General features: G+C 44.6%; 2 protein-coding genes across 8 annotated transcripts in view; both read left to right on the top strand.

Annotated features, from left to right (window-relative positions):
- The first annotated feature begins 582 nt into the window (after positions 1-582).
- ARPP19 (cAMP regulated phosphoprotein 19) lies at positions 583-12019 on the top strand. Of its 5 annotated transcripts, none has more exons than XM_058811215.1 (3): positions 583-784; positions 5409-5531; positions 8757-12019. In XM_058811215.1, the coding sequence occupies exons 1-3, from the start codon at positions 740-742 to the stop codon at positions 8925-8927; spliced, it is 339 nt and encodes a 112-aa protein (XP_058667198.1). In that variant the 5' UTR covers positions 583-739; the 3' UTR covers positions 8928-12019. The 5 variants fall into 5 exon arrangements, with proteins under 5 accessions (XP_058667198.1, XP_058667202.1, XP_058667197.1 ...); XM_058811219.1 differs by lacking the exon at positions 583-784 and adding an exon at positions 2929-3059; XM_058811214.1 differs by lacking the exon at positions 583-784 and adding an exon at positions 2976-3413.
- Positions 12020-14986: 2967 nt separating this feature from the next.
- MYO5A (myosin VA) overlaps positions 14987-20766 on the top strand; it is a 98478-nt gene continuing 92698 nt past the window's right edge. For all 3 annotated transcript variants that reach the window (XM_058811757.1, XM_058811756.1, XM_058811758.1), the window contains exon 1: positions 14987-15055. In XM_058811757.1, coding sequence (XP_058667740.1) covers positions 15029-15055 — 27 coding nt within the window. In that variant the 5' untranslated portion in view covers positions 14987-15028. The remainder of the gene's footprint in view (positions 15056-20766) is intronic.

The following is a 20766-nucleotide window of genomic DNA, read 5'->3' on the forward strand; positions in this document are numbered from 1 at the left end:
GTGTTTTGCTCACTAAAAGTGGCCAAAAGAACTGACTTTATCCAAGCAGTAAAAGCTTTTCCCCTTTAGGCTGAGGCTGAGCAGGGCAGGCCGTGCAGGCTGGACAAGCCGGGGTGAGGGGCCTGTAGTGAGGGGAGGGGAGCTGGGGGCCACTGAAGGGACCAGAGGAAATGGCCTTAAGCTGACACGGGTGGTTCACATGAGATACTGGAAGAATTTCATTTCACTGTTGGGCTGGTCAGGCGCCCAGGGAGGCGATGGAGTCACCATCCCTGGAGGTGTTTTAAGACACGTATGGCGCTGGCGCCGGTTGATGTGCTTTAGTGGTTACAGTGACGCCTGTGAGGGTGGACTGGACCACACTGAACATCTCTTTCCAACCCTGATGTTTCTGTAATTCTGTCATTCGAACGGGAAGGGCACCGAGCCCGTCCAGGCTCCGACAGCCGCCCTCGAGCTCGGGCCTCGAACCCGCGGCCCCGGACGTGACGCGCGGGGCGCAGGCGGATCCCGCCCCCGCTGCCCAGCCCGCGCGCGGGGGCCGAGGCGGAGGAAGTCTGGCCCCGCCGACGCTCCGTCGCGCCCGCCGCCGCCATCTTGTGCGGGAGGAGGCGGCAGCAGCCGCAGCAGAGGCAGCAGCAGCAGCGCGGAGGAGCCGCGGTCGCGCCTCCCGCCCGCCTCCTTCCCTCGCTCCCTGCTTCCCTCCCGCCCGGCCCCGCCGTCCCGCTGCCGCGGCGCCATGTCTGCCGAGAGCCCCGAGCCCGCCTCGGCCGAGGAGCAGAAGGTGGGTGGCCGGGCCGAGGAGCACAGGGAGCCCCGCGGGGCCTCTCCCGCCTCCATCGGCGCGGCCGGGCCTGTCCCTCCCTCGCTCGGCCCGGGGAGCCCCGCGGGCCGCACCGCCTGCCCCGGGCTGTGGGAGCGCAGCAGGGCCGGCCGGCGCTCCCGGGCTGCAGGCGGAGGAGCCGCAGCAGCACCATGGCTCCCGGCCCATCGCGCTGTGCGCCCGCCCGGCCGGGCCCGCGGCGCTCCCTCGCTCGTTGTCCGGCCTCGGGCCCGCTCCCTCCGGGTGCTCCGCGGGCCGCGCCGGCCTGCGGCTCACGATCGCAATGGCCGGATGGACACCAGCCATAATCCGCAGGCTAAACGTTTGTTTCACTTCTAAAAAATGGTCCGTTTTTAATGTAATCAGTTCAGGAGCGGAAATACCCAAATCACAACGGCCGTGACCTGTGCTAGTTAAGGCTTTTAGAAAGAATAACTGGCTGGGTTATCTTGTGTCCCTCTTATGTCATCTCACTGATAATTGTGTCATTTCTCAGGTGGGGTTTGGTTTCATAGGTGGCTGTGCTGTGACTTTAGGAAGCCGTTTGCTTTTTAGTCTTGTCATTGCCGTGGGAGCCCCGTTGCAATCCCCGCGGCGATGATCCGGAGAAGTTATGAAACGCAAGTACTGCTTTGAAGGACGCTAAAGGAAAAAGCTTGATCTACATCAGCTGTTAAGTTTTTGTTTAATAATTTACAATTTGTAATATGAGTTAGTCGCACAGGTAGAGCTTTGGGGGTTAATATGGAATGATACCTTCTGAGGAGGTGCAGTAATCAGAACCAGCTCCTTGTCAGGCGTGTAATCTGCTCTTAAATAGGTGTGTTCTGCAGCGTGACTGAATGTCCATGCCAGGTAGGCTGCTGAACGGATACTGTTCCTGTTCAAAGCCTATAAAAATAAGTACCTGGCCTATGCAGCACTCCTAGAATAGCTCTGTAATAAGAGCATAGTTAAACATGTGGCAGCAAGTTTATTGTAATGCCTTCTAGGGTGTTCTGATGAAGTCAGGTGACTGGGGCTGATTTTCCTAACCAACTTTCAGAGTGAAGTCTTGAAATGTCATGCTTATGCACTGTTTGGAGAAATTACCTTTTACTTGACAGATGGGAGGTCCTTGCTTCTCTCCTAATTTAGTTTTATTCTGGCAACGTGTTCAAGAAAAATTACATAACATCAATAAAATAAAACTTTGCTTTCTCTGAGTTTATGTCCTAGTGTGATACTGTGCTATCAGTGCTGTTATGACATTGCAATATTAACCTCCACTAAAACAATATGTCTGGGTAGGCAGAAGTGAGCACTCACTCGGTTAATGCTTAGCTCTGAAACACTTACATAAACAACCCAGTTTGCAGTACTTATTCATATGTATGCTTCAAAAAGATGTCGCCCCTAAATGAACTTTGAGGCAGTGTTTTCATGATCAGAGCTTTTTTCTAAACTTTCTGACATGCTGTAAGGAGCTTGTGCTGAGTGAGAAAGGTTTTTAGCTACAGTGATACAAACTGAAAATCTGCCAAAAACCAGCGTTTCCTGTTCTTGGTGTGAGAACTCAGGACAGTGGCAGGGGGAAGTTCAGAAACAAAGAAACTTTGGACATAGGAGAATGTATGCTTGGTTGACCCTTTTGGCCTTAGAAGCCTGTATTTTTCAGGAAACTTTTAGAGTTGGTGCATTTTGCTGTTGGATTGGTTTTTGCCACATCAGTTTGCTGTAGGGTTGTGCTGTTGCTGTGTTTTTCCCATTTTCTGCTTTGCATTTTGTCTGATGTCTTGTGCCAAAGATGAGCCATTCGTATCAGGGTTCTAAAAGGCTGCTGGCTGTTTTTTTAGTCATGCAGGTCACTTGTCCAGCAGATACAGAACTTCATGCTGCTAGAACCTGTGTGAAGATTAAAAGCAAAAGCTGTCTTTAAGTGAGTTAGGTAACTACTGCCTTCCTGGTAGATCATTTTAATGACTTCATGAGCTGTGTCAGGTTCCTGTAGAGAACTAAAATTATAACTTTTGTGTGGTTGTCACTTGGAAGAAGAGCGTGGTATATCTTGATTTCTGCCCACTCCCCAGTCATTTGTTAGTCACTTGGTTGTTGCTTCTGTAATTCAAGGGGGAATGTTCTGAATGTAGGAGTGGCTTGGGCTGAAGTCTCTGGGAGTGCTCAGTACCATTTAGTCCTCAGAAGAACATAAGATCAGGACGTGCAGGCAGTGATCTTCCCAGGAAAACTCTCCGAGGTCTCAGCAATCTGGTTTAGGCTTCTGAGCTGCAAATGAACACAGCGAATTGCTTTCTGAATCTAAATCCTTGGCACTCCCTGTATCCTTCAGCCAGGAGTTCTGCACCTTAACTGTATTTTACGTGAAGAACTGTTGTCTTGAGTATTTCTTGAACCTGCTGTCAGCTGGTTTTGTTTGACACCCCAAGTCGTGGTATTGAAATTCTTTAATTTGTGTTCTGTGGGGTTTTGGGTCTTAGTTGTTGTTGGTCATCCAGAAGAAGCGCCGTGCTCTGTATCCTTTTGAGCTGCATTGATGCATAACACGATGTTTTTGTTTGGATTGCCTGCTGTGCCATCATTTGTCAGCCCTGTGAGTTTGCATAAATGTCTCCTTTGATGCACTGTGAATACATATTTATATAAGCTATTTATTGATGGTCCTCTTGTCTTAAAAAATGTCCTTTTGGCTTTTAGTGTGGCAAAATGTGCCCCCTGTAATACTTTGTGTGTTGGCTCAGCAGTGAGTACCCCGTGATTCAGCATTAGGTGTTCACAGTGTTGAGCTGAAAGGATTACTTTTGAGCAGATCCAGGCTGTGGTGGCATTTTGATAAACCACAATAGGGAGAGCAGCTGCTGTGTGATCTTTGTAAGGCATGAGAACCCTGGGCTTGGCTAGTGTGATACTGCCTAGTGAGAAATGGTGTCGTTCTATGCTCAGGAGTGCCAGGGAGACTTTGCCCTTTATTTTATATGTTTGGATTTTGTATTTCCTAGCTGCATTTTCATCTAATAAAAAGCATTGGTTCCTGTTGCCACTGTAGTTTCTCTTTAATTGTTATGAGAGTTTCTGTTTTTCCTTGGGAGAACAGTTAATTCAGTTTCCTGTTGTACTGTGCAAAGCTGTCCTTGAGGTGTTTGCCTAAATGGAGCAACTAGAAAATGTTGTATTCTAAATCTGTTACAGTCTTTGTTTCTGAGGCACCTTACCAGAAAGATGTTGAATCTGTCACAACCTGGAGCAGTCTATAAGAGATAGAGAGCACTTAGGGATGGCGAGTGTGGTGGTGGCTCTTGTTCCTCTTCAGTTGTGGCTTAAGTAGCTCCCTGCTCCCTGTGTCCCTGTCCTCCTGCTGCTGTGTTAACCTGTTTGTGCAGCTGCCTGCTCATCCAGCCCGTGCAAACCCATCCAAACGAAACAGCCCAACAAGGGGAGAAGGAAAAAAAATTATAAATTGCTTATTTTTTGTTGGATTAGTTTCTGTAAAGTCTAAAAGGGGAATACAGGCAGTCATGCTGATCAATGCAATGCAAAGGATGATGACAGGCATGGAAAAGAGTATGAAGGGCTGCCTGAGCAGCTCAAAGTGGACATGAAATCTTAGTCATAGATGAATGACACCCTCCTGATTTCAGTGGCAATTCTTACTTGCTGCCTGAAAGTCTTTCTGTGCTTCAGGTGATAACAACAATTCTGTGCTGCAGCAGTCAGTGCAAATCATATATTTTCTCTGAACCAGGAATGGTTTTCCTTAAAAAAAAAAAGGCTGTGGCCAAATTCTGGAAAAAACAAACCAAGAATTTTGAATGCGAGATGTTTTAGAAATGATTCAACAGAATAAATTGTATTTCATATATTAAATTGCTACATGGACATGAAAAAGATGAGTGTGAAGTAGAGGCCAGTGAACAAATTGCAGTTTTGCCAAATGAATATCTCTAAATTATTATTTTGAGCATCCATGTTTTACAGTATGCTCATAAAATAGGCATTTTTTTTTACACAAATGGACTACCCAACTGTCTTCATCCTCATAATTTCAGGATAATTATAGGCATGTATAGAGAAACACACTATTGCTATTAATGTAACAGCAGGCATGTTTTTGAGACCGTTTCACAGTGAATATCAACACATTAGGCTGGAGCAGCCATACAGATCAGTGTGGCAGTGCAAGTGCCAATCTGCCTAAGCAACTAAATAATGAAACAGGCATTTGGAAAAAAATCCCTGTGGTTTTTGCTCACTATTCAGTGTTTGTTCTTAGTGGACCCCTTGTTTTGACCAAAAAAACCTCCAGTTTTGTTTGAGCTTTTTTATTCAAGATTGACTAATTCAAATTGCTTTTCTTTGAGAGGGAAGTGTGACATTTTCAGCATCTCCAGGAAAGGTGTCTAAAATGGGAGGCTGAACTCCTACAGTTGCTGTCAGCATCTGAGGAAGAGTCTTTGAAAATGTCTAATCAGATAATTGTTATGCTCACTTGGTAGCAGCAATGGGCTGTGGGTGTATTACCTGCAAAGCTGTTCTGCATAAATATACATTGTGGGATGTTTAACTTACTGTATCACTCACTGTCTTTCAGGAGATGGAGGATAAGGTGTTAAGTCCAGAAAAAGCTGAAGAAGCAAAATTGAAAGCAAGATATCCTCATCTGGGCCAGAAGCCAGGGGGCTCAGACTTCTTGAGGAAGAGGCTTCAAAAAGGAGTAAGTTCTTTATTGTCCACAGGGTATAGACAAAAAAAATCCAAAATTCCTGTATCTGTGATTTTTTTTCCTCATGCACAGGCCTTTGCATGGTTAAAGAGTCCTAAGAACCTTAAATTTTGAGAAAGCACGAGGAAGACAAATTTGTCTCTGCACAACAAATGCCAGGTTGGCAGGATAGCTGTTTACAGCATCAGGGTCTCAACCACACTTGTTATAAAAAATTAAACTTAGAAGCTGCTGTGATAGACTTGAAAAAAACCTGTAAAACACCAAAAATTAGGAACTCATCCTTATTTTGTAGTGATTTTATCCTGTCCATTCTTATGCCCCCAAAATCGATGTCCACTCCTTTTATCCATGTTTCTGGCACAAGAAAGTTTGGTGCCTGCTGTTAGACCAGGCATTATCTGACATTAGTGGTTTGACAATGGTTGTATAATTCTGGATATAAACCCAGACCCAAAAATAATGATAGAAGAATGAAGAGTGAGTTAATATTTCAGTATTGTACCACATCTAACCAATGTCTCTTCTTAGCTATTTGACTGGGGGATTTTTAGTTTAATTATTCATAGAGTGATTATGTAATGCCTTTCAGGCATGCTGGGACTCTGTTCTTGTAATAATCCTGGTATGTCACAGCTTCTGGTGGTGCTTTCATTGCTGTCACACCATTGTCACTATTGTCTAGGCCCTTCCAGTACACACAATGATTCCAGGTATAAATCCTTCACAAACCAGCTGATGCAGTTCAGTGCTGATCTAATTCTGTGCTATCTGGTAATATCTCTTGGGGATTGTTAGTGTTGGCAGGTTTTTTGGATCATCTTTGTCTCATGAGTTGGAAGACATGAAGCAGAGTTAATGGCTGGGCTGGTGGTAGCTGAGGTGACTCCCTCTGAGTTATTCTGCAGCCTCAGTGAGACTTCACTGGGTTCAGGGTATGTGTAGACACAGAAGGGAGTGGTAAGTTTGTATTGTGATGATATCTCAGGAAAACAGGCCAGCATTCAGTCAGTAAAGATTGATAACCATAAAGGAGTTATGGCTGCTTGCACTTGGTGCAAATGTGAGAGAATCTCACCACCAGCAATAACAGCCTGTACAATATCTCCATCTTAATTATACACATTGAATGCAAAGGCTCTTGCAGCATGGACTTTCAGATTTGAGCACAGACAGATCCATGGCCATCTTAATTGACTTTTGCTGCTCTGATGAAAGATGGCATAAACTTGTGGGTTCCAATTCATAATAGGTCTCCTGCAGTTCCTGATGTGGTGATAATAACTTTATTCCATTTTTAAAAATTTCAATTTAGTGTGCTCAGTGTCTTAAATGAAGAGGTTCCTTTACTTGGTAGGAGTTCTGGTATACTTTGAGCTGCCTGCACTGATGAGAGTTAGAATAGAGTGAGGATAGTGTATGTGCTATCAGATACTGTTTGTGACAGGAAGACACCTGGACAGACGTCCTTGGATTTGAAAGGGTTGATCAAATTCAGGCCATCTGTGAGAAGCTAGAATGAATCAGGAAAGTTCAGGAATAAGTTAAAGGAAGAAATGGATTGATATCCTAAACCATGAGAGATGGTGGATTTTCTCAGATATTCTTCTGTGGTCAGCTGTAGCTCAAATCATCTTCAGTTTTGCAACCAGGACACACTCTGCCAGGTCCAGAAATGTTCTGTATTTGATGCACACACCATTACCAGCACACTTTCTCTGGAATAGTGGTAGATGAGAACAGTACTAGATCGTGCTCCCGTGGGAGGATTCTGTTTGGAACTCTTAGACAGAAAGATATCTGCTAACAGCTGTATCACATCTGAAGATCAAATGGTTCTGTTATTACCTAGTTGCTGTTCAGAAGTTTCTTTTGGTTGCTTCAGTCTTAAAGGGCAAAATGGGAAATGTTTTTCCAAATCAGATTATGTTCTACCTTGAGGCCTAGGCTGCAGAAGTAGTGCTAGAACATTTTGGTGTAAATAGGGATTACACCATCAAAAGGATTGTTCTGGGAAGGTTTATTTATAAAAGTGTGTGATTCAGATGTACGACAGACTATGGGAGAGATAGATCAGGTAACTTCAGGGCTCTGCCAGGGAACATTTAAAGCCAGTTCAAGTTACTTCTGTCTAGCAACTGCTGCTGCTGAGCATTTTACAGCTGGTTAGTACTAATGTAGAATAAAGGCTGTGGTGGCACTGTGCTGCCCAGAAGCACTTGGACATGGCAGGTCATGATGGCTGTTGTTCAGCTGGCTGAGGACTAAGGCTATACAAATCTAACTGGGTGGTCTATCTTCAGACATGGTTGTGATTGTAAGCAGTAGTCAGTGGTGTCAGTCTTAATCCTGAATCTAATTTTTTTGCCTCGTACAAAATCTGTTCAAAATCATGGATTATGAGTATCTGAGTGGTAGACCTCATGGTGAGATATAAAAACAATGCAACTCTTCCTGCAAAATGTGTCAGTGAGCAGTTGAAGAATTGGATGAAATTCCATGCCTCATTTTACCATGATGTGGATAAATAACAGTCATTTGGCTTTGACATGCATAGATAATTTAACATTTTGAGAAGTCTGGCTACTCTTAAATGTAATGCTAATAAAAACTCGCTGATATATTAAGGAATGCTGTTTTTCAACTAGGAATTTAAAACTTATTTTTGTATTCAGAAAAAATGGAATGGGGGATAATAATTTCCTTGACCTAGCGCTTTTCAGGACTGTACAGTAGATTTGACTTTGCTAAATAATTGGTTTGAGAACTTTAGAGATCACAGTTTCACTGTTTTAATGTGTGCAGAGAAGAGGTTTTCTTGTTAGCACACACTTTCATGATACTTTGATAGATCTCTCTGGTGTGATAGATCAGGCTCTGTTCTCCAGTTTTAATTTGTGCATTGTTTGGTTATTGTTCTGAGTAGCAGAACTTGCTCAGTGCAACAAAATTTGCAAACCCCAGGGTTTCAGTAGTGTGAGTTTTTGGGAAGACCAAGGCAAAAGTAATGTTCAGATTATTGTTCACAGTGATGTTAAGAGTTCAGCTGTCTATGCTTACTAGTCTTGACCTTTTTTTAATCAACATAGAGCTACTTTGACAAATCACAGAGATTTTGCAACTTTTTAATATCTAAAATATCTATTTGCCAATATAATTCGGTGAATACGTCTGATAAGATTTCAGGCTTTTAAATATGTATGTTTTGTCTTCTAGCAAAAATACTTTGATTCTGGTGACTACAACATGGCTAAAGCAAAGATGAAGAATAAGCAACTGCCTACTGCAGCTCCTGACAAGACAGAAGTCACTGGTGACCATATTCCTACTCCACAGGATCTTCCTCAGCGGAAACCATCTCTTGTTGCTAGCAAGCTGGCTGGCTGACGAGAACACCTGAACTGCATGATTATTCTCGTTCCTGTTATTTCTCCTTAATAGTTATTTCTCACCCTCACATCCCCCTTTTTCTTTCTTACACTAAGTCATGAGACTGACAGCTTTGCAGGTAGCGATAGCATGTGCTGCTATTGTAAGGGAATACAGTTAAGAGTAAAATGTAGTATTTGGTCTAGTTGAGAACAATGCACTGATTAAAAAGGACAAGTTTGGTTAGAGCAATGTAATCTACTTGAAAATGTACATATTGCCCATTTCCTAGTGTAGGACTGGTTCCAGCAAGTGACATCGCAAGTTTTACAACTTCTAATGTTTCTGCTTTTGTTATTTCATCTTAATTACAGCATATTTGTATTTAATATAACCTCCAGTTGTGTTGGGTTTTTCTTCCGTGTTTGGGTTTGTTGTCTAAAATAGAGGTTTAGACCACAAGTTGCTAGATGGTGAAGCATGTATAAAAACAAAGACAGGGCTCTGATTGAATTTTGTTTCTGCTTTTGAACTTGAACGGCCTTAAACCTGTTTCAGCTTTAACAATAGAGTTTTTACTTGGGCAATATTTGCCCATTCTGGTGTAACTCTTGTGAACCTAGTGCTTATTGACAACTGCCTGTTGAAGCTGGTATTCTTTTCAGTTCTGTAGCTTAGGACACACTTTTGTTGAAGATGTGGATGAAGTGTGCATGTGCATAGACTGTTGAATTCACTCTTGTGCCATTTTTTGTAAATACAATAGTTTTGCACAACCTTTTGCAAACGTCTATTAGTTTTATGTTTTAAAAAGCAGATAATGTGCCAATCAAAGCACAAGTGATTCTGTATCTTTCAAAGTCTTGTCCTGAAACTAAGAGCCCAGAATCTTGCTACTGAAAGTAAAAATTGTATACCTGAAATTTGTGAAACACATTTACACTTGACTCATCCTTATGCTTTTGCAGTTGTATGTTTCGTTTCACAACAATATCCAGCATTCAAGTATAAATTTGGAATTTGTACCTATATTTGCAGGCAAGTGCCCTTTATGTTCAGCAGTTGTTTAAGCTTTTAAAGCAGAAATGCTCTGTCTGTTGGCATGGAATATGGTCAAGTGTACTGTTAAGAGAGTTCTGTGTGGCAAACACCAGATTTAGGCTCACTGATGTTTGATATGCAATTGGCTTTGAGCTACTTTAGACTTCTGGAAGCAGAAGGATATTGTTTTTTTTTGGACTCCTGAAGAGGTAGTAAATTATTTCCTTTTCTTTGTTGTACAGCAGCCCCTCATTGGCTTTGTGGAAACAAATATCTGGAAAGGTATTTCTATAATGACTTATTTAGAAATAGGTAACTTTTCATAGCAGAAAATAGGATTGAACTCCAGTCCATGTTTATGATGAAGGTTGTATTAGATAGACAAAATACATAGTTAGTGCTAGTTAGGTGAATTGATGCATTTAAAACATGTTAGTTCAATGAAACCAGAATGTTGAAAGTGGAGTATGATCCATAATTTAATTGATTTTCATATAGGTAGTCACAGCCTTCACAGTCTTTGGGAGAACAAGAAACTCTTTTAAAAGATCAATTTACTGAATGCTTTTTTTAAAAAAAAAATTAAAAAAAGAAAGAGCCTGTTAGAAACAAAGCACCAATGTGAGTATCACAAGAGAGAACACTTGAAGCTGCATGTTTTTAGAAGCTTGTACTTTGTGCTGACATATTCCGAAAGGTCTTGGGGTATAAAGGACTGCTGGTCAATACCAATGCTGGCCCATATCTTCTGCAATGCTCTCTTCTAGAGGCAAGCAAAATGGTCAAGAGAAATTGAATAGTCTTTATTTGGTCCTGTTTTGATCAGAACGTAGTGTCTATGTCATGTTTTTGATTCAGAGAAGCAATTCCAGAGAATTTCAGAATTGCTAACCTGATTCTATTTGAGTCTGTATAGCCCTGTTTTAGTAGTTAGATGGGCTTTGTCAAGCCTGTCCTTACTCCTTATCCTCCACTAGTATTACAAATAATTTGTGGGTTTTGCAGAACAGTTTGAAGAAATTGACCTACTTGAGTTCTTTAAGAAATTAGGCTGGAAGAATAACAAGGAAACTGGAAATATTAAAGCAAGCTGCTTTTTATAAATGTTTGTTCTAATGTGAAAATCCTTCTTTGTTTTTCTATGTATAAATGAAATTGAAATTAACAATAGGATTGGGCCTGAAACAAATGTTGAACAACTTAAGGTGACTTGCTGTGTATTGTCTGGTGCCACTATTCTGTAGCTCCCTTAAGGTGAGTTCTCTTGATGTTTGGGAAGGTTTAAAAAGATAGCCATTTAAATTTAAACATTCCACTCACTCAGCTACAACTCAGCTTGTCCTGCTGGTTGGACAACACAAGCTCTTCCAGTGCTCACTCAGTGACTTGCAGTTCCTAAGATTACTACAAATTCAGCTATGAATATGTTCTCCATGTGTATATTTGAAGTACTGTAATACTAACTAGGTCAGTGACTGATTATGAGCCTTCACATCTGACAGACCTCAGCAGCAGGCACAGCTATTTTGATTCTGTACACTGTATAAAACACAAGTCCAGTAGTCACTTAACAGGAAATGGAACATGACTGCAGATGGATGCTTATTTTCAGCTTACTCCAGCAAGATAACTCAGCTATCCAAACTGATGTACATAATGTATTATATGAGTTTTACCATTTGATAATTGCCTTTTTCAAAGAAAACCTGTCCACACTGTAGACTGGCAGTCCCTTTCATATCTTGCCTTTAAAGATAGAGTGTTTAGTTGTTAGAGTAGTACTCATGTAGGCTTGTTATAGCAGATAGCACCAACATTTTATTTGAGATAGTTAAGTGGATTAATTACAACTTCACAGATATGTCCCCAAATCTGTAACACCAAAGGCTTCCCTCTCATTGTTCTTGATGTAGTAGGACAGTGTTTGTGTAAAGGCCACAGGAGTACATTTTGTTGGACATATTTACACCCAGTCAAGATGTTAAGGTGATAAAAATGTCAATTGTTCTTTACAAACTTACACGTTGTATAGTATACAGAATAAATTGATTTACTTAGTTTTTATTGCACCATGGAGGTTTGTCTCATCTTTACTGTGTTTTCCTAAACAATACTGGATACTTCGGTATTCTCTGTGGAAAATTTCTAAACCCTAAATCTTACTACTACTGTATCATTAAAAATATGACTGGGCTTTGGTTTCTAGTATGTTAGACTACAGAATTACTTTAATGTAATCACATTTATATATATTTCAGTGCTTATTTTTCTATTAAGGCAATTAAAGCTTATTGTTTGAAAACTCCGTAACAGATGATTGTTTGGGTCCCTTGCACTGAATGAAGGGGATGTCTGGGAACCAGCTTGGTGCAAAGAAGTTTGCATTGCTTTAGACTGTTGGCCTAAATATGGCAACATTTCCAGAAACAACAATGCTAGAAAAGAGTCCCACTAATTTCCCAGTCAGCCTGAGGCTGATCTTTGCACAGCTTCCAGCTCCATGGGTGTTATTTACACAGTTAGCTCAGTCCCCAGGGTTACAGTAACACCCTCTCTGCTCTGCATACCTGCATGGTACATGATTTTCTCTCTCCCTACATATCTCTTGTATTACATTGCAGAGTTCTTAACTGTTCCATCAGTACTGGCTGGACCAGCCCTGTTTGTTTTTACAGCTAAAATCTCCAGGCCTGGTCCTTGAGGTGTGAGAATATGGGCTTGGCAGAGAACTCACTGCTCACTCATTGTACAGCATGACAACAGAATAGGAAGTCCTGTGTGAGAAGGGAATTTCTCTGCCACAGTTGAACAGATCACAGATATGAACAGAACACAGATGTAAGAAAAAAGATAGGGCAAATGCTTCTTAACTGCTGAAAAAAAATTGCATAAAAATTCAGTATAAAATTCTACATGTGGACTGTGTCAGTTACATCATCTGTACGCTGTTATCTGGAACACCCTGGGATCTATGCTCTGAAAAAAATTCCATGTTTTCAAAAAGATGTGCAAGGTAAGAGATGGGGTCTTTTAAAATCTTGCGAGCAAATACTTGATACAGAGGATGCATCTTAAAGCAGTCGCTCTGGACACATTGCAAAAAGGTTGCTTCCTGGCAACTTTCAATGCCCCCAATTCCTGTCCTTAATGGCAGATTTGAAATCCTGGTTTATGCAAATTGTGTCAAATCATAGCATATTTTGCACTCAGATATCTATTTTTTGCTGTGGCTCATTACATTTGGCTCCTGAGCTCCAGCTGTGGGTGGCTGAGATCAGTAATCCACAGTCCAGGCAAACTCCTGAAATGAGTATCTTTGAATTTAAAGGGTTCAAAATATCTGATGTGAAGCTTCACACAGAGGGGAGGTCCAGGTCCTTTCTGAAAACAAAACTGAAATTTCAGTTGTTTATAGTTCCAGTGTTGCACATGAAAGGTGTCTGGTAGCTTTAGTATAGATCTCCCTGGTTCGCCTTGGCAGAGGGATGGAGAGCAGCTATGAACACAGCTTAGCCAAAACCTCACCCCTGGCCTGGACAGCAGCTCCCAGGAACCCTTCTGGGCTTTTTATAGCACTGAGAGTGAATGTCCAGGTCTGCTGGACTGAGCCTCCTGCTGTGGCACAGCAACAGCAATCGTGGCTGATAAGCCTGGACATGCTGGCAGAACATGGGAAGGAATATTTTTAAAATTCTGTTCATGTTATTTTAAACTCTCCCAGCAGAACCAGGTGGTTTTTTAATCTCTATTTTGAGTTTACTAACTTTAGTTTCCTAGCTGTGAAGGCCATATATCTGCACCTAATGCAAACAACTCTAGGTAAGCTACATATTTTCATCTTGGCTATTTCCTATTTGTTCTTGCTACTTTCTCCATCTCCTTTTCAGATAGCAGCAATAAAGTCCAGCTAAGCACTTACTGGGAGTGTTTGTTTTGAGAGTCAGGATAGTGTTTTCTCTCTGTTACTAAATTGATGAGTGATTTCTGACCCATTGCTTTCATGGTTCAGTTTCTCTGTAAACAGGTTTGTCTGTTTCTTTGGTAGTTGTGAGTTTCAGGGGCAGTGCAGATACAACCCACTGAATACACAGCTGAATTCTGAGAGAGGATAAATAGGTAAAAGCACTTTGGTGGAGAGTGTGGCAAATTTACCTATCTCAAACTTGTTTTGTATTTTGGACCACTTGGACTAGTAGGATGTACTTCCAAGGTGGAAAATGAAAATAGAGAAAGAGAGTAATAGCTTCAGTTCTGCTGTCAAAAGAACGCTTTGACATAACCTGAGCTGTACAAAACAGTCATTAATGAATCATAAAGGAGTTGGGTGTCATCTTGAGACCTTGCTGGAACATGGACGCTTTTCATTCCCATTTGACATCGATGTTAAACTTCTCAAAGATGTGTACCTCCATGTCTTGGTGAGAATGGACTTAATTACTGAAGGAACTGGTTTGGGCCCATTTCCCTTCAGTCAGTGCCTTCAGCAACGGTTTGAATGACATATGCAATCCAGCTGAAGGAGATTGTTTACAATTTGAAGGGTGGGATTAAAATCGGCGCCGGTGAAAGGAAGGGACAGGACGGTTCCCTGCGCCTGGTGCTGCCCACGGTGCGGAGCCTCCTCCGCGCCTCCAGCCGGAAATTATAAATATCCCTGATGACATAACGAGTAATTTGTTCAGTGTAGCAGAGAAAGAATAAAATGAATTAAAAAAAAAAAAAAAAAAAAAAAAAAAAGGATGCTAAGGGAGAGGAGGAATACCGGTTGTGGCACAAAGCGGGGGGCACAGCCCCAGTGCCCGATCCCACTGCGGGGCTCCGGGCGCGGCAGAGTCCGCGCTCGGCCGGGGCCGCGTCCCGCCCGCCGGTGGGAGGCATCGCCCGCCCCGCGCCCTGCCCGACGCCGCCGCCGCTCCCACAATGCTCAGAGCCCGCCAGGTAGCAGCAACATGGCGCGGGCCGCCGCCTGAGCATCCTCCTCCTCCTCCTCCTCCTCCTGCTGCTGCTGCTGCTCCCGCCCGCCTCCGCCTCCCGCCGCCGGGCTGCCGCAGAGGGGCCGCCCGCCCGCGCCCTGCGCCATGGCAGCCTCCGAGCTCTACACGAAGGTAGGGCGGCGGCGGGGCCGGGGCTGCGGGGGCGGCGGGGCGGGCAGCGCGGCCCGGCGGAGCGGCGGGGACGCGGGGTACGGGGCCGGAGCTGCCGTTCCCGGCGCTGCCAGTCCCGGTCCCGCCGGGGCCGCAGCCCGGGGGCGCGGGGGCCGCTCCCCGACGCCGCTGAGGGCTCGGGCCCGCGGGGAGCGCCGCGCCGTGCCGAGCCGCGCCGAGCCTCCCTGCCCTGCCGAGCCGTGCCGTGCCGAGCCGTGCCGAGCCTCCCTGCCCTGCCGAGCCGTGCCGTGCCGAGCCGTGCCGAGCCTCCCTGCCCGGCTCCGGCAGCGGCGGGATGCAGCGCGGTGCGGCCGCTCGGTTATCGCCTCTCGGTTATCGCCTTCGGGAGCGCCGCGCCGCTCCTTGAGGAAAAGCGGCTTCTACGACATTGTACGGCTTTGCTGTTCAGCTACGCTTTTTGGTGACACTGCACCTTTGGATTATGCTTTTCTGGCAGTCGTTCAGAAGCCCTGCAGTCAGCAGTGATGCGCAGCGTGACTCTCATATGCTCTTTAATCAGACGTTTTTCTAATCTTTTTAGTGTTGTGTGTTAGTATCTCGTCAGCTTCTGCCTGGAAACAGTTACTGCCCTGCGCATCTTGATGGCAAAGCCTGCAAATTGAGATGTGCAAATGGTTGTTTTCACCTCTAGCAATGCATTGTTTTCACCTCTAGCAATTCATTGTTTTCATTGCTCTGCCTTGAGCTAGTGCATAAATCTGAGAAAAATGACAGAGAACAGGTCTTTGAGGGCAGAAGGGATGACAGAGGTCACTGGAATTGAGCAGGGCAGTACAACATGGCAAACTCCAGATACTACTTTCGAAAGGCTTGCACAGTCAGAGTGTTGGTAGGAAGGCCACGCCATCTAGATCCTTGAGCCACTTAGTGAAATACTCCAGAATTATCTCCAGTCCAGCACTCTGCAGGGCAGGAAAGGAAACAGACCTTTTGTTCTGGCATGGATAAGTCACTGTGTTTGTAGAGTCCTCCCTCTCAGGAGTGGTGGGACAGCACAGCGGCTGCATCAGGGCAAACCAAACCGGGCAGTCCCTTCACAGGGGCTGCTTGCCTGTGTCTGACTATATTTGTGTGGGAGACACTGAATGTCAGAGGTGAGGCGCCTGCCTGCACCCCCAAAAGAATAGTGAGTACATTAATGGTATGGCACACCTTGGTGTTGTGTCTCATACAAGAATACCTCTTTGAACTGTCCCAAAGGGATGAAATTTACCATTCTGGTCAAGGGAACAGTGGTACTGCAGAGTTGTTTCCAGGCCCGCAACAGACCTTCTCTGTGTAAGGAGTTACTTTAGAAATGTGGTTTTGATTTCTCCCTCTCTGTTGATGTTCTTATGGAATTAAAATGTCTCATAGAGCGTAGCTCAGACTACTTGCTTGTTATTTTTTCTTTTTTTTTTTTTTTTTTCATTTACAACTTTGTCTGACCTTGAATTCTCTTCACTGAGTGGTTGAATCCTTTGGTCAGAAGCTGCTCCAAAAAATGTGGGTGTGCTGTTGTCCTGGAGCTGTGTTAGAGTGGAAAGACCCTTTATAATTCCTCAAGGCCCCTTGTAATTCCTGAGGAGGGCCTGGCTCAGAAATGGGCAGGCCAGGGTGGGAAACCTGCTGGGCGCTCAGGAGAGACTCTGCTGCCTTCCCTCTCTGCTGGCTCCTTCCTCAAGTCATGGCAGCCTGCTGCTTGAGCAGCATTCAGTGTCTCATCCTTGATTAGCTAACATAAATAATGGAGTTAAGGTCCAAGCATGCTGAGGTAAAAAGAGCAAACACAAAGTGAGACAAGTGCAGGAGGGACTCACTGGGTGATGCAGGCCAGTGGGATTGTGCCTGTGCTTCTCTCACACACCAGGCTGTTCTTGTCCTCTTTAGAGACATACATAGGCACAGAGAGTGAGTTTCACAGCTTTTTTAACTGCTAAGCAGAGATTGTCATTCAGGGCAGCTGCTTAAAGTACCCGAGCTTCCAGAGTAGTATCAGCTCTTTCTGATAGTGTTGGCATAGATATTTTGCTGGCAAGCAGGGTCAGGGATGAATTTTCAGCACATCGTTGCTGCTGTGTGCCCTGGAGCAAGGGCAGCTCTCTTACCCTCTCCCCCTGGATGCCCCAGCCCAACCTGGCTGTGTTTTCCAGGTGCCCGTGTTGGTGTAACTTGCAGCAGTTGTTGGTGAGGTTATGTTGATGACTGGATGAGAGTTGCAAAGAAGTTGTCAGCAGTTCTTCAGGTGCTGCCTGAGAATGGCAGAACAGATTTATTTCCAGCTGGGGGTGGTGGAAGTGGGGCTCTCTGCTCCAGTGTGTCCAGTTTGCCAGTATGTTATCCTTCAAATCTGGGTTCTTTGCCTACCAACATAAAGCTAGCACCCACTATCCCAACCACATATTGAAATAGCTGAAAGGAACTCTTATTTTTCCAAGCTATTTTTTTTGTTAGAAACCAGCTATACAGATTTTTTGAGGAAGTCATTCCACTCTTGTGAAAGCCCTACTGCTCTGATTCATCCAGATGTGTTTCTAAATTTGGTGGCCATATAGCCAGCCTTGGAGTTGGACATGGATGTAGTTAATCTAGAAATTTGGATTTAAGTTAAAGGACTGGCTCAAGGGCACTCACAGACTAGTTGTGAGCAGTGGCCCCAAACCATGAGGCTTTGTATTCCTGTGGTATTCCATGAGGTATTCCTGTGCCCAGTGACTCTGCAAATTCAGGCTCTGCTTGAGGGCGTTAGCTTTAGTTTTGGGGGGAAGCAGCTTCAATCAGTTCCACATCTCAGGCATTCTTACTGAAAACATGATGCTTTTGAGCCTTGTCCTGTTGGGTTTATACCTCTAGCAGGTCGGTGGTCTTGTTGTAAGTTCATTTCTGGAAGTTTTGCTTCTTTGACTGTGCAGACAGACTTAGAAGAACCTTGGTGTGTTTCTTGGGTCATTGCAGCCCCACTGAGCAATGCTTGGATGTCACTGATCCATTTCAGCATTTCAGGAGCTGTTGACCAACAGCAGATACATACCTGCCTCTGCTGACCCATAAAAATTGGTAGGGACAATTTAGGCCATGTACTGGCTTTTGTTAAGTGTAATTTGATTTCTGTGGAAATTAAGAACAGGGGAGAATGCTCTGCCTAGAACAGGAACTCATCTGCTGGAACTGCCATGTTTTGTGTTTCAAGTCACCTCTGTGAGTTTCGGGGGTGTGAAACCAAACCCCAACACATGCTCTTCTCCCCTGTAGATAGAAATCAACAAAACAGATCACACACTGTGTTTGTGCTGCCTCTTTTAACACCAGAGTGAAGAGGTGACCTTTTTTTCCTCTGTTTCCATCTATATTTCCCTGGGTTTGAGTTGTTTCTCTTTCATGCTGTGCTTTCCTAGAGCGTGCTGCTTTGCCCTCTCGGGATTTCTGTTTCCCCTTTGTATGGCTGTGTACAGTGCACTCATTTATTTATTTATCCTTTCAGTCAGAGATTCATGTATTTTCATTCTTGCTGCTACCAATGTGCTCCTCCCTTTCCATTATGTCTGAGATGAGGGGGAGCTGGCTCCAGCTAGCTTGGTCCTAGCATAGGGCCTAATCCAATTTCAGTGTTAGTGAGTGAAGTGTTCCTTTGAACACAGAGGACTCAGCAAACAGTTTTCACTGGAGAGCATGGCCTGGGCAAGCTGATATCAGTAGCTGACCTTGGAATGGTTGAGTTTGAGGGTTTATGAGCAATAAATTGAGTTAGGGAAGTGTCAGAGGAAGCTGCAAGAACAAAAGCTGCTTGTGCTGTCCCCAGCGCTGCAAGTGGCCCTTTCTTGGTGTCCCGTGGCTGCAGCTGCTGCTCTGGGGGTGAAGCCAGGGGTGCAACAATGCTTGGTCTTCTCCTCGCCTGTGCTGGCTGCTTGCAAGCAAAAATGGCAAACAGGGGACACTGACCAAGGAATGGCTCTGCTTGGGCATGTTGGTGCTGCATGGGGAGGGAAATGCAGCAAAAACCAACCTGAGCATGGGAGGGAAAGTGGAACTATTTCAAAATTTCTGTGCCTGTTAGTGGGCTTTTCTTGGGATTTAAAAAAAGCTGCTTTAATTATATAGTCCTGTTTATTGCTGTGCTGACTTGTTTTAAAGTAGATTCTTCACCCAGTGTGGAAGAGGCCAATCCACAAACAGGGTTGAGATATTTGACTTTAAATAAGTCAAATACAGCTACAGTACTGCTCAGAAAGGGCTGCTGGGTGGCAAATCCACAAAGTGCCAAAACTTCTCACTAGTTATACAGTTTAGCCAACAAAGGTATTAATGTTCATTGGCTACAAGTTACCTAATTCCCTTATTAATTAGTGTTCTGTCTTCTATTGGTGAATGATTCTCTTGGTTCTTATGCTAACTCTTGCATGCTCAGTCTCTTCTTTTTTGGGTTGGTGATTTCTTGTTTTGGCATGCCTGTGGTCAGGATCTGCCCCTGCTGGAGTTACCCAGCCAGAACAGATTCAGCCCAGTTGCTTGGGTGGGCTCTGTTAGTTCCTTCCTTGTCTGGGGGTTCTGCCACACGTCCTTGTGGCCCCTAAATTCTGCATTCTGTGTGTCCTCTGTCAGTGGGGATCCTTTCCCAAGCTTTGCAACCTCCCAGTAGGGCTGAGATAGCAGGTACAGCCCCAAACCTTAACAAGGCAATTCTACCAGCAAATACTTTGTCTTTCAAACACCTGGACATCACTTAGAGCTTGTTAGCTGCTCTCTCTTTCATAGATTAAATCTCCTTTCCTGTTGATTAGGCTTGAAAGTATACAAAGATCCATCAGAGAATATCCTTAGGAAAACTTGTACATATTCCACAATTCACAGCAGAGCTGCTGCCTGTGGTGTGTGCGTTCTGTGAGCCCTGGGCAGTCACCCCGTGTCTCAGAAGGTGACAGCTGGGTCCCTGCAGGGTGCAGGGCTGGCACTCCTGGGGCTCCTGCCCTGCCTGCAGCTCACAGTTCAGGGCTGGGAGAGCCAAATGTGGCGCCAAACCCTGCAGAGCCAAACCTGGGCTGTGCAGGACCGGCACCCCCACGGCAGGAGCCTTCACAGGGTACTGTGTAACTGCATCTGCCTCTTCCTGTAACCCAGCACAGCCACAGGAAGGGGATATTCCAGTTCTTCCCTGCCTGGGCACCTGCTGTGTCCCTGGAATGAACACAGTGGCAGCTCTAGTGACAAGTCACAGTGCTGTGCACCCTTTTTATTCCTACTGCCTTTAAACTAAAGGTGCTGAGGATCTAACTACCCAACAGTCCAACAACACTTGGTTTAACCTAACCTTGACATTTTACTATGTTTTTTGTAAAAACCCTGTTCTCTGTAGCCACATGTCAGCCACAGCAGCTGCAGGAGCTGAGAAAGCTCTTTGGGACATGTCAGCAATCTGTTGGTGAAACAAAATGTGAGGTTTGGGGAGCAGGGCAGGCCGTGGTCTGAGCTGGAGCCCCCACTGAACCAGAGCTGCTGCCCTGGGTGCTGAGCCTGTCTGGGGGAGGAGATGGAGCCACCCTGCTGGGGTCACAGACAGCAGGTGTTGGGGAGAGCTCCTGGGAGGGTGCATCCTGCAGTCCCAATGGAGCACTGCAGCATTGTTTGGAGCTACTTTTGGCGAGGGGTGATAATAGATTTATATTTTTAAATGCTCC

This window comes from Ammospiza caudacuta, chromosome 10 (assembly GCF_027887145.1).
Source record: "Ammospiza caudacuta isolate bAmmCau1 chromosome 10, bAmmCau1.pri, whole genome shotgun sequence".
NCBI classification, from domain to species: Eukaryota; Metazoa; Chordata; class Aves; order Passeriformes; family Passerellidae; genus Ammospiza; species Ammospiza caudacuta.